The sequence below is a fragment of the Aotus nancymaae genome, unplaced genomic scaffold (genome assembly GCF_030222135.1).
Source record: "Aotus nancymaae isolate 86718 unplaced genomic scaffold, 86718_ANA_hifiasm-v0.15.2.pri h1tg000007l, whole genome shotgun sequence".
NCBI lineage: Eukaryota > Metazoa > Chordata > Mammalia > Primates > Aotidae > Aotus > Aotus nancymaae.
The window spans coordinates 16,459,849-16,473,130 of NW_026988418.1; the positions used below are offsets into that span (position 1 = coordinate 16,459,849).

At 40.5% G+C, this 13,282-nt stretch overlaps 1 protein-coding gene across 2 annotated transcripts in view; it reads left to right on the forward strand.

Annotated features, from left to right (window-relative positions):
- Window positions 1–13,282, forward strand: part of SCP2 (sterol carrier protein 2) — a 122,182-nt gene that overhangs the window by 89,336 nt on the left and 19,564 nt on the right. For both annotated transcript variants that reach the window (XM_012434622.2, XM_012434620.2), the window contains exon 13: window positions 8,952–9,054. In XM_012434622.2, the coding sequence (XP_012290045.2) occupies window positions 8,952–9,054 (103 nt within the window). The remainder of the gene's footprint in view (window positions 1–8,951; window positions 9,055–13,282) is intronic.

A 13,282-nucleotide genomic window follows, 5' to 3' on the forward strand; every position in this document is an offset into this window, starting at 1 on the left:
TTTACTGGAATTATTTCTGTGAAGAAGAGCTTTCCCTTGTCTTCCATTTCAAAATTTATTCATGTATAGTTTTTTTTTTTTTTTTTTTTTTTTTTTTGAGACGGAGTTTCGCTCTTGTTACCCAGGCTGGAGTGCAATGGCGCGATCTCGGCTCACCGCAACCTCCGCCTCCTGGGTTCAGGCAATTCTCCTGCCTCAGCCTCCTGAGTAACTGGGATTACAGGCACACGCCACCATGCCCAGCTAATTTTTTGTATTAGTAGAGACGGGGTTTCACCATGTTGACCAGGATGGTCTCGATCTCTTGACCTCGTGATCCAACCGCCTCGGCCTCCCAAAGTGCTGGGATTACAGGCTTGAGCCACCGCGCCCGGCCTCATGTATAGTTTTATATGTGTATATATGTGTATATATATATACACACACACACATACATACATATACACACACACACACACACACAAACTCATGAATTCTTATTGTATTCACTGGGTTATAGTAAAGTGGTATCAATTATTTCGATGTTCACAGTGGCTCTGATTTGGCCAGTGGAAACTGATCAAGTTGATTCATTTGTCCCCATGAGTCCTCTTAGTAGTACCTTACTTTCTAGCCAAAGAAGAGATTCCAGGCTCATCCTGTGCTTTCTATGCCTCAGCCCAAGGATCAGTCATTTCTCTGAGTCCTGGTTCCCTTTAGCAGAGAATGGTATATGGAAACTACAAATGGCTGCTAGCTGTGTGCTTGTTATTATTACTTCTAGGCCTTTTCAGTAGGCATGGTAGACACACATAAGCATTACTTTAGTTTTGTTTCAAAATGGTTATTTAAGAAATACACATAATAATCTTAAATGTGATGTATATCTATTTCCATACTCATATAGCCACCAGTTTGTTAGCAGTTAGAATGAGGAATTTATAAAACTAGATAAACGTCACTTGTACATAACATCTTTTTAAATTTTATAGACTAGAATTACCAGAGACAGGTTTTCTTTCTTTTTTTTATTTTTAGATGGAGTCTCGCTCTGTCACCCAGGCTGGAGTGCAGTGGTGCTGTTTTGGCTCATTGCAACCTCCGCCTCCTGGGTTCTTGCGATTCTTGTGCCTCAGCCTCCTGAGTAGCTGGGATTACAGGCATGTGCCACCATGCCTGGCTAATTTTTTTATTTTTAGTAGAGATGGAGTTTTGCCATGTTGTCCTGGCTGGTCTCAAACTCCTGAACTCAAGTGATCTGCCTGCCTTGGCCTCCCAAAGTGCTGGGATTACAGATATAAGCCACCATGCCCAGCCATCAGAGACAGTTTTGATCAGTGAGAAGAGCACCTATCAACTTTTTGATCACACTACCTGCTTTGAAAATATTAATTTAGCCTTTTCTCTATTTAGAAAATGTTGAAGATATGTACTTTAAGGATCAGAAAATAACAAATTAAAAATATCTGCCACACATTATAGTTGCTCAATAAACTGTTGGTTTTTTATTTCCCAGTGCATTTTCCTTTCTTCTTTCCTATTTCTCTAGTCTTGTCACTGGTAAAGGTCAAAAATGGTTTTATCGGCCAGGTGCGGTGGCTCACGCCTGTAATCCCAGAACTTTGAGAGGCCGAGGTGGGCAGATTACAAAGTCAGGAGTTTGAGACCAGCATGACCAACATGATGAAACTTCGTCTCTACTAAAAATACAAAAATTAGCCGGATGTGGCAGTGCATGTAATCCCAGCTAGTTGGGAGGCTAAGGCAGGACAATCACTGAACCTGGGAGGCGGAGGTTGCAGTGAGCTGAAATTGTGCCACTGCACTCCAGCCTGGGTGACAGAGCAAGGCTCTGTCTCAAAAAAAAAAAAGTTTATTTTAGTTTAATTTAATTTAATTTTATAGAGACAGGGTTTCCCTATGTTGCCCAGGCTGGTCTCAAACTCCTGTAGTCAAGCAATCTGCCCACCTTGGCCTCCCGTAGTGCTGGTGGGATTACAGGTGTGAGCCACTGTGCCCAGCCTGAAAATGGTTTTATTTATTAATTATAAATATTACCTAGGATTTGGAAAAAAATGAACTTAAATTTTTAGTACAGAATGGGGAACATACTCAACTCATTGAAGCCCACAGCTTGGCCAAAGAGGATCTTATCATATCTCCCACCATAATCTGTGAGGTTTCTTGTTTGTTTTTCAACTCAACTCTCTGGGCTGCATTTCTATATGTGATGGAAACATGTGCCTGCTTGGAGGTCATGGGGAGTAGCTGATTACAAATAAACTTGATATTCCCTGAAACTTATGTATACTGCACAACTGTCTCCAATCAGAACAAGCTGATTACTGGTTAAATATTAGTTTTAGAGATGAAGGTTTGATTACAATGCAGGACTTTATATTCTTCCCAAATACGAAGAATAACAGCAACCACTTTTTTTTAGACAGAGTCTCACTCTGTCATCCAGGCTGGATTGCAGTGATGTTATGGCTTACCACAGCCTCGACCTCCCCAAGCTTAGATAATCTTCCCACCTCAGCCTCCTGAGTAGTTGGGACCACAGGCACATGCTGTCATGCCTAGCTAATTTTTGTATTTTTTTGTAGAGGTGGGGTTTTGCCATGTTTCCCAGGTTGGCCTTGAATTCTTGGGCTCAAGTGACCCACCTGCTTTAGTCTCCCAATGTGCTGAGATGAGATGACAGGCATGAGCCACCATGCCTGGCCATCAACCACTTTTTTGTTTTTGAGTTAGAGTCTCGTTCTGTTGCCCAGGCTAGAGTGCAGTGGTGCGATCTTGGCTCGCTGCAGCTTCTGACTCCGGGGTTTAAGTGATTTTCCTGCCTAAGCCTCCTGAGTAGCTGGGACTACAGGCATGCGCAACCATGCCTAGCTAGCTAATTTTTGTATTTTTAGTAGAGATGGGGTTTCTCATGTTGGCCAGGCTGGTCTCGAACTCCTGACCTAAGGTGATCTGTCCACCTCGGCCTCCCAAAGTGCTGGGATTACAGGTGTGAGCCACTTAGCTCAGCCTTTTTTTTTTTTTTTAAGATAGAATCTTGCCCTTTTGCCCAGGCGGGAGTGCAGTGCCTTTTTTTTTTTTTAAGATAGAATCTTGCCCTTTTGCCCAGGCGGGAGTGCAGTGCTGTGATCTCACCTCACCACAATCTCTGCCTCCTGGATTCAAGTGATTCTTGTGCCTTAGCCTCTTGAGTAGCTAGGACTACAGTTATAGGCCACCAGGCCCAGGCCCAGCCAATTTTGGTATTTTTAGTAGAGATGGGGTTACTGTGTTGTCCAGGCTGGTCTTGAATTCCTGGCCTCATGTGATCCACCTGCCTTGGCCTCCCAAAGTGCTGGGATTACAGGCATAAGCAACCATGCCCTGCCTCATCAACCATTTTTTAAAAACCATTTCAAATAACTTTATTAATATGTAATTCACATGTCTACGGTTCACCCATTTTAAGTGTACATTCAGTGGTTTTTAGTATATCACAAAGTTGTGCAGTCATTACCACAATTAATCTTAGAAAATTTTCATCACCTCGAGAGAAAGTGTGTACCCATTAGTAGTTCCTCCTTCTTGAAGTCTCTGGCAAACACTGACCTACTTCCTGTCTCTATGGATTTGCCTGTTATGGACATTGTGTATAAATGAAATCATACACTATGTGGCCTTTTGTGGCTGGCTTCTTTCATTTAGCATAATGTTGTCAAGATTCATCCATGTTGTAGCATATTTAGTACTTTGTTCCTTTTTATGGCTGAATAATATTCCATTGTATAAAGTTTCCATTTCTCCACATCCTGTCATTACTTCTTGTTGTCCATCTTTTTTGTTTTAGCCATGTTAGTGCTTGTGAAGTGGTATCTCATTGTGCTTTACCTTTCCCTGATGGCTGTTGATGATCAGCATCTTTTCTTGTGCTTATTGGCTATATGCATATCTTCTTTGGAGGAAAGCCTGTTGAGATCCTTTGGCATTTTAAAATTGGGGTCTTTGTATTTTAATTATTGAGTTGTAAGGGTAACTTTCACAATCACTTTTTGAGGGCCTGGTATGTGCCAGGACCACACTAGGTGTTTCACATGTACTTCTTTGTTTAATCCTCATAAAAGCCCCATACCTAGGTATTTCTGTTTATAGATAAGATTGATGATCAGAGTTAAAACAATTTATCTAAGGAGAGAGGGTCTTCAGTGGTAGGAATCAAGTTCTGAGTCCGGTGCTTCTGTTTTCCTGGCTATTTTGTGCTCTCAGTCTTTGATATTGTTGTAGCATAGCCTGTTTTAGACTCAGAATGAACATTTTCAAGAATCATGGAGGGAATTCATATGCTGAGTAGGATATTTGCTGGTTTTATCTTGAAGGTTCCTTTCAATATTTAAATACTAGATTTATTCTAGGAAACATATATAAACCAAATTTTAAAAAATAAAACCAACTGGAATTTAGTTTCTGATAAAAGAACTTTGTATGTAAGGAAATCATGAGGAACGTCCTTTTGTGAATATGAATATTCTCTTTCTGAGTTAAGTTGGCATATTCAGTTTTCTTAGAGCAGGGCACATACCAAATAAATTTCAAGGAATGAGGGGTTTTCAGAAAATATTGATAAAACTTTAATATTAACTTTTATCTTAATCTAGATAGAAAGTTGGTTAATCACTAACTTCATGAGCTTTTCAAAACAAGCAAGATAAGAGACACATCTGTGACCTTTGGGAACATACAAGACCTGGCAAGTTTGGAGAAGGGCACAGTGATGATTAAAAGTAACTGAAACAGGCCGGGCGCGGTGGCTCATGCCTGTAATCCCAGCACTTTGGGGGGCCGAGGCAGGCGGATCACGAGGTCAAGAGTTCGAGACCTTCCTGGCCAACATGGTGAAACCCCATCTCTACTAAAAATACAAAAATTAGCTGGGCATGGTGATGCGCGCTTGTAGTCCCAGCTACTTGGGAGGCTGAGGCAGGAGAATTGCTTGAACCTGGGAGGTGGAGGTTGCAGTGAGCCGAGATTGTGCCACTGCACTCCAGCCTGGCGCCTGGCGACCGGAGCAAGACTCTGTCTCAAAAAAAAAAAAAAGGTAACTGAAACATTGGACCAATGAAATGAAATTGGCTTGTGGAGAACTAGCTGTGGCTACTTGATTTCAGGTCACATATTCAGACTTTTGACCAAGAAGCTATAGTGTACCATAGATAATTCTGCTCTGAATAGAACAGGAAGGAATTAGGAGTTAGGCAAGGGAGAATTCAGTGTAACTTCAGTTCCATTCAGTCACTATTCACTAAATGCCTATGATGTGCTGGAAACTGGCAATACAGAGATTTTTTTTTTTTTTTAAGAAAAGGTAGGGTATCTGCTTTTAAGCCATTGATATTTAGTAGGGTTTCACAGAAGAGGAGTTTCCTGAAAGGGCTGGGTCTTGAAGGGAGAAATGGAGTTTGCTAAGATGGAGATATTCTGGACCCAGGGATCAGCAGTGGCAAAGGCATAGAGATGTGAGATGGCATTCTGTGCTCTGAGAACTACGGTCAGCTTGCTGGAGCTAAGGTTCCATTCCTTTTTTATATATTAATATGATTCCTCTAGTAGGCCCACTTTTCAGTTTAGACTCTTCACATCCTCCCTTTCATCCTTACTCTCTGCTGATTTCTTTCCCTTATACATTATTGAGAAATAGAAGCCATTAAACCCAAACTTCCTCAACTTCCATCCCAAGACCTTCAGACCCACTACACTAGAATTGCACCCATCTGATCCTCTTTCTTTGCTTGAGTCTCCTCATCCTGTCACAGGCCACAAGATTTCGCTGGAACCTGGGAGACAGAGGTTGCCCACATCCAGAAGGAAATGTTACATTACATTTCCTTCCCTCCCTCCCTCCCTCCCTCCCTCCCTCCCTCCCTTCCTTCCTTCCTCCATTCCGTTCCATTCCCTTTTTTGAGACAGTCTTGCTCTGTCACCCAGGCTTAAGTGCAGTAGCATGATCTCTGCTCACTGCAACCTCTGTCTTCTGGGTTCAAGCGAATCCTCCTGCCTCAGACTCCCGAGTAGCTGGGATTACAGGTGCCCACCACCATGCCCGGCTAATTTTTGTATTTTTAGTAAAGACAGGGTTTCACTATGTTGACCAGAGTGTTCTTGAACTCCTGACATCAGGTGATCCACCTGCCTCAGCTTCCCAAAGTGCTGGGATTACAGGCATGAGCCACCATGCCTGGCTGGAAAGGCTACATTTCTTTAAGAGATTAGTCAAAATAAAGATGTCATTTTTATCCCCCGCGCCGCAAAAAAAGTCCCCACAGCTCTTCCTTGATACCACCACATTCCTCTCCAGAGACCACCTCATTTTACTGTTCCCCTAAAACTAATGTCTCAAAAGAGCCCCGCTGTGTCTATTTCCTTCTCCTATTCACTCTTCAATTCACTATAATCTGACTTCACCCTCCACGTAAAACTGCTTTTATCAAGGTCAGGTCATCTGTACTTTCCATTTGCCACATCTAGTGGGTACTTGACCTTGTGACAGCATTTGACAGTTTGCTCCTCTGTCCTGGAATCTTGCTTCTGGCTCCTGTGACACTGTGCTCTTCTGGTTTTCCTCTTGTGTCACTGGGTGCTCTCTTTTTTCTCTATAATTCTCTTACAGTCCCTGCCCAGGGATTTACATGCTTTCACTGTGCTGATGATTACTCCATTTTATCTCTAGCTGGACCTCTCCACTGAAGTCCAGACTCTCATATCCAGTGGCTTTCTTGTTTTACAAAATGTTATACTTAATGTACCTAAAACAGAACTTGGATCCCCTCTATTCCCACTGCATTCCTCTTTGTCCTAGTAATGGCATCTCCATCACCCAGTTATTCAGGCCAAATGCCTGGGTAATCCTTGCCTTTTCCTCTTTATATCTCCCTCACTCCCACAGCAAGGCTTGTAGATTCTATTTCTATTTCGAATCTATTCCCTCTCTCCATCTCTACTGGCAGACTGCCTCTGTAGTCCAGGCCACCATCACCTCCTATCTGGACTATTCCAACAGCCTCCTAACTAGTGCCCACACCTCTTGCTCCTCTCTCCATCCTCGTTAATTCTGCACACTGTTGTAAGAATAATCACAAATCAAACAATTTCACTTCCCTGTTACCATTTCTGTGGATTTCCAAATTCCCTACTTTGGCCTGCCTGCATCATCGTTTGGCCTGCCTAGTTCTCCAATTTCATTTCATGTCACTCTCCCCACACCTACTGTGTTATAGAGACTCTGGTTTTATTTTACTTTTAACATAGCAAGCTCCTTTCTCCCTCAGGATCTTTGCAGTTTCCTCTTTAAATGGCTAGCTCCTTTCTTCCTTTAGTAAGGTCTTAGTTAGGGATCATTCCTTGACTGTCGTGCCTAAAGTAGGTTCCTCTTTAATTTAACATTATTTTTTAATCATGCATAACCGATGTACATAGTCTCAGGGTACAAGTAATAATTTAATACATCATATAATTTGTGAAGATGAAATCAGTGTACTTGGGATATCCATCACCTTAAATATTTGTCTTTTCTTTATTCTAGAAACATTTGAATTATTCTCCTTTTGCTATTTAGAAATGTAAATATATAGTATATTATAGTCACCCTACTCCTCTGTTTCATACTTGATAGAGTTTGCAGTTATTTTGTGTTTACTTCTTTTTCTCCTCCACTGGAAGAATATAAACTCAGTGAGTGCAGGAACTGGGTCTGATCTGTTCACCATTATATCCCCAGTGTTTTGAAATGTCTTCCTTGGCATGTAGCAAGAAGTCATTAAATATTTATGAAATGAGGCCAGGCATGGTGGCTCACACATCTGTAATCTCAGCACTTTGGGAGGCCAATGTAGGGAGGACCGATTGAGCCAAGGAGTTTGAGACCAGCCTGGGCAACATAACAAGGCCCCTGTCTCTACAAAAATTTTAACAAATTAGCTGGGCATGCACCTATAGTCCCAACTTACTCAGGAGGCTGAAGCAAGATTGCCTGAGCCCAGGAGTTCCAGCTTTACAGTAAGCTGTGATTGCACCACTGCACTCAGCCTGGGCGACAGAGTCCCTATGGGAGAGGGAAAAAAAAGTATGAAATGATAGAAGGAAAAGGGAAAGAGGAAGGAGAAATAGATTGGAGGGCTTCAGGGAGACATACATGAAAGGAGAGGGGTAAAAAAGATAGATGCTTATTGAACAACTGCTGCACTGTTTTGTTTTTTTTTTGACAGGGCCTCACTCTGTCACCCAGAGTGGAGTGCAATGGTGTGATCATAGCTCACTGCAGCCTCTGTCACCTGGGCTCAGGTGATCCTTCCCATTTAGTCTCCTGAGTAGCTAGGACTACAGATGCATGCCACCATAATAGAGTGAATAAATAACTTTATTTATTTATTTAGAAACGGGGTCCGGCTCCATCGCCCAGGCTCAAGCGATCCTTCCACCTCAGCCTCTGGAATAGCTGGGACTACAGGCACCTGCCACCACACCTGGCTAATTTTTGTATTTCTTGTAGAGATGGGGTTTCCCCATGTTGCCCAGGCTGGTCTCGAATTCCTGAGCTCAAGGAATTTGCCTGCCTTGGCCTCCCAAAGTGCTAGGATTACAGATATGAGCCACTGTGCCCGGCTAACTATATTATTTATTTATTTTTTGTTTCTAAGTTGTCTCCTCCACTAGCATGTACGATTCATGAGGGTAGCTTCTTTGGATTACTGTATTTTCAAGAAAAATTTCTAGTTCCTAATGAGCTGATTATTTGTTGAAAAAATGGGAAGAAGAGCTTAATTGTTTTATATGCTTACTTACTTACTAAATATTTCCCTTGGGTAAGATTTGCAAATCTCTGTTCTTAGGGTTTTTGAAAATTTTGAAAATAACTATTTTATAAATGTTGAAAAACCTAGTACTCTGTGACTCCATGAATTGAAACAAATTATTTCTCCCAGTTCTTTTAGAACTCATCAAGTTGAAGCTGCTCCAACCAGCTCTGCAAGTGATGGATTTAAGGCAAATCTTGTCTTTAAGGAGATTGAGAAGAAACTTGAAGAGGTAAGATTTATGTAAAATATTGCCAGGAAGGACCCTGAGGCTAGAGGAAGCAGACAGGTTTCAGGTGTTGCCACAAGGTGGTATAAATTGCAGATTTACATCATGTTGTCAACTATTGAGTGTAGTTAGATTTCTGAATGTCTGTTAAGGCTTCCTTATAATTCTAAAAGGAATGCATTTCAGAAATGTATAAATCTCCAGATTTGAGCTAAAGAACTATGATAAATATTGTTTAAATTGTCACTCTTTTCTAGGTCCTCTTTGTTAGAGGGTTATTCAGTCATGGGCAACGTTCAAATGTAAAGGGATTCTAATTTGTTTTGGTGAATTTTTTTTTTTTTTTTTTCTTTAATGAATGAGAGGTTCTCATATTGCCCAGGTTGGCCTTGAACGCATAGCCTCGCCTCCTCAAGCACCAGGACAACTGGCCGGAGTCACCACGGCTCCCTGGTGTAATTTTTTTTTAATTAAAAAGGTTTTACTTAAAATCATTCAAAAGAATACTATTTAAAATGAGCCTTTTTTGTACGTATTTGAAAATTCTTTGTAAAAAGAAATTGTGTTTGATTTCTTAGTTAAAAATTTTTTGGTTTTAAAAATGATGCTCGTTTAAAAAATTTATACTATACAGAAATATGTATTTACGTATAGTATACATTTTATACTATACTTTTGTTTTAATCTTTTAAAGTTTAAAATCTCCCCAAATTCTATCACTCAGACTTTACTGAAATGTTAACAGTGATTAACATTCTTTCAGACATCTCTCTCTGTGTATATTAACTTACAGTTTTAACCTAGTGTCGTATAATAACTGTTTGCTTTGAGATAGGGTCTTGCCCTGTCGCCCAGGCTGGAGTGCAGTGGTACGATCTTAGGTCACTGCAACCTTCACCTCCCGGATTCAAGTGATTCTCCTGCCTCAGCCTCCTGAGTAGCTGGGATTACAGAGGCCCACGACCATACCAGGCTAATTTTTGTATTTTTAGTAGAAATGGGGTTTCACCATGTTGGCCAGGTTCGTCTTGAACTCCTGAACTCAAGTGATCTGGCTGCCTTGGCCTCCCAAAGTGCTAGGATTACATGCATGAACCATCGTGCCTGGCCACAATACCTGTTGTTTTTATTATACTATATATGCAGATCTATTTTTATTTATAGTAATTAGTTCTTGATAGGTAATAACCATACTAAGGCAATCTAACAATAACTCTCCAGAAAGAGAGTTATTCTCTTCAGGCAAAATATATATTTATTTCATTGTTTTAAACTTAGAAGCATCTTGGAATTTCTTTCTTTCTTTCTTTCTTTCTTTTTGAAACAATCTCACTCTGTCACCCAGAATGGAGTACAGTGGCATGATCTCGGCTCACTGCAGCTTTGAGCCCCTGGGCTCAAGTGATCCTTCTACATTGGCCTCCCAAAGTGTTGGGATTACAAGCGCGAATCTCTGCCCAGATGTATTTCATAATTGATTATAGATTTGAGACCATACAAGGCATGGTTACAGCCACAATCACAATGCAAATTACTCATCTATTAAGGTGATCAAAGTGGGCTGAAATAAATAGAATGGTTAAACTGTATTTCACTCATGTTAGAGCCATGGTGTGAAAGGCAAATGTTGTGCTTATCTCATAACCCTTATTGTAGAGCAGAGGACTTTTAACATCTGAGATGATTGCACTGTGGATGAGAATACAGGTGATATAACTGATGTGTCTTGTCAAAGGCCCCAACATTTCCAGGACTTTCATTATACTCTACAACCGTCCTGAGGGAGAGCAGGGCCAGGCATTGGCCCAGAAGCTGCAGACCTGTCCTGCAGCCATCTTGGGATGCATGTGCATGGGGCTACCTGTTTTATAACCTATGTTTTTCTTTTGACAGTATGTTCCATGGCCATAAATCTAAATCCTTACCCTCATTTTTAATGCATAGTATGCATTCATACATATTTGTCTTAATTTAAGTAGCCTCCTATGATGAATATCAGGTTTGTTTAACATTTTCAAGTAAAACAGTGCTGAGCTCAATTTCCTTTTGCACTCATTCTTTAAGTATTTAAACTATGATCAATTTAATATAAATAAAGGAGGAAAATTGTTGGGTGGTTGGATGTATGCATTTTGCATGTTGATACATATTGCCAAACTACCCACCAGAAAGAGGGTACTAATTTACAAACATTATCAATTCATGAGAGTGACTCTTTTTTCATTTTAAAAAATTTATTTTTATTTTTGTAAAGATGGGGTCTTGCTATGTTGGAGAGTAACTATGTTTTCTTTACACCTCTGATACTGTGTTGGCTAGTTTTTTAAAAACCTTTGGACTGGGCATGGTGGCTCACATGTGTAATCCCAGCATTTTGGGAGACTGAGGTAGGTGGATCCCTTGAGGTCAGGAGTTCAAGACCAATCTTGCCAACGTAGCAAAACCCTGTATCTACTAAAAATACAAGAATGTGCCAGGCGTGGTGGCACACGCCTGTAGTCTCAGCTACTAGGGAAGCTGAGGCAGGAGAATCTCTTGAACCTGGGAGGCGGAGGTTGCAGTGAGCTGAGATTGCACCACTGCACTCCAGCCTGGGTGACAGAGCGAGATTCCACCTCAAAAATTAAAAATAAAAATAAATAAAAAGTCTTTGCTAACCTAGTAGGAAAAAATTTCTCATTGTTTCTTGAATTTTTTTTCATTACATGTGTTCCTATAAAATGAAGTTGCACTCTATAAAGTCTCAGCTTAAAAGTTTTGGTTTTTTAAAATGCTGCCAATATATTCCTGCAGAGGAACACATAGGATAGTTGTGTCTGACAAGTTACTTCATTTATTTCAACCCTATTCCATCTAAAAAAAAAAAAAATCAAATAAATTAATGTAGAGATTATCTACTATGAAGTGTGAGGTATGGCAGCGTATCAGTCATTGAATACTTACTTCATTACTGGGATTAACAAAGTAGTGTGGTGTTTATTTTACAGTATTCTTTTAGCTTTGCAAATGTATGCCTCTTGCTCCCTTTTAATTCTTTTCTTCCTAACCTCCCTACCAACCTTGTTCCCTTGTTTTTTTCTCCTTCCCACGATTGTCAGTTTCCTAAGTGTTTGCAGCACTAGAAAGTAAAAGTCTTGGAATCTTTTGTCAATTCATGCATTTTCTGTATTACTAAAGGCAGCCTGGCAAAAGATTTTATTTCCACTTCTGTCTTTGTTAGCAATTCTCCATTGCCCTTCTTTGAATTCTGTCTTAATTTTTTGTCCCTATTAAATTTGCGACAGGACCTACTCCTTAACCTTTTGCCTACTCAGAAAGAAGTACTTTTCTTAAAGTAAGGAGGCACTCAGAACTTTCTTAATACTAATGATCTCCAGTTTCACAATTGTATTTTATTTTCCCTTTTAACACTTTCTCCTCATCAGTTTCCTTACCCTCTCTCACTCCCACTTCAATTGAAAATGTTTTATTGTTGAAGGGATGTGATTTTATAAGAGGATCAGTTGTTTCTGAAAAGTAAGAGCAAGTGCAAATTATACTCTATCTATTGTAAGGAGGTAGGAGGATAAGTAGTAAGGTTATAGGAATTTCTCTTCAAGTGTGCAGGTAGAATTTCTAAATGTTTGCTGGTGTTTTCCTGCTGTAATTTTTCGTGTCTGCACATAGCTCTAATCATGAGGCATTGTGCAAGCAGATGGCATGGATATACCTGGAAATAGTCATTCATGGACCACTGGCCCTAGAGGAAGCCTACCTCTCAGATGGCCTAGCACACTAATGTTATTAACCCCCTGTCATAGATTATTTCCATAGAAACTTGAGAGATAAAAGATTTTGAGGAATGTGAAGAAGGCTTTGAACTTTATTTTAATTCATTTTTTGGTGGCAAATACAGCTTCACTGTCATCAGCTAAAGTTTAGAAATGTTGATGTGACATACAGTTTCACTGTGGTATGGTCAAGTGGAGATAGCATTGAATTTGGGATTAAAGCAACCTGGGATTGAGTTCTGGTTGTACTACCCACTAGCCATGTGTCCCTGCCCCTCAGGGAACACAGAGAGACGTGGAAAATTATTTCCAGAAAAAAGTAACATGGGTTTATGTGCAGAGGGCCATCAAAGTATGGTGGAGATAGAGACTCCTTCCCAAAAGAGTTAGCATGTGAGGTGAGACTTGAATGATGAGGTCAGGGTGGGAGTGGAGGCTTGGAAGAAGTGATTGTCCTAGGA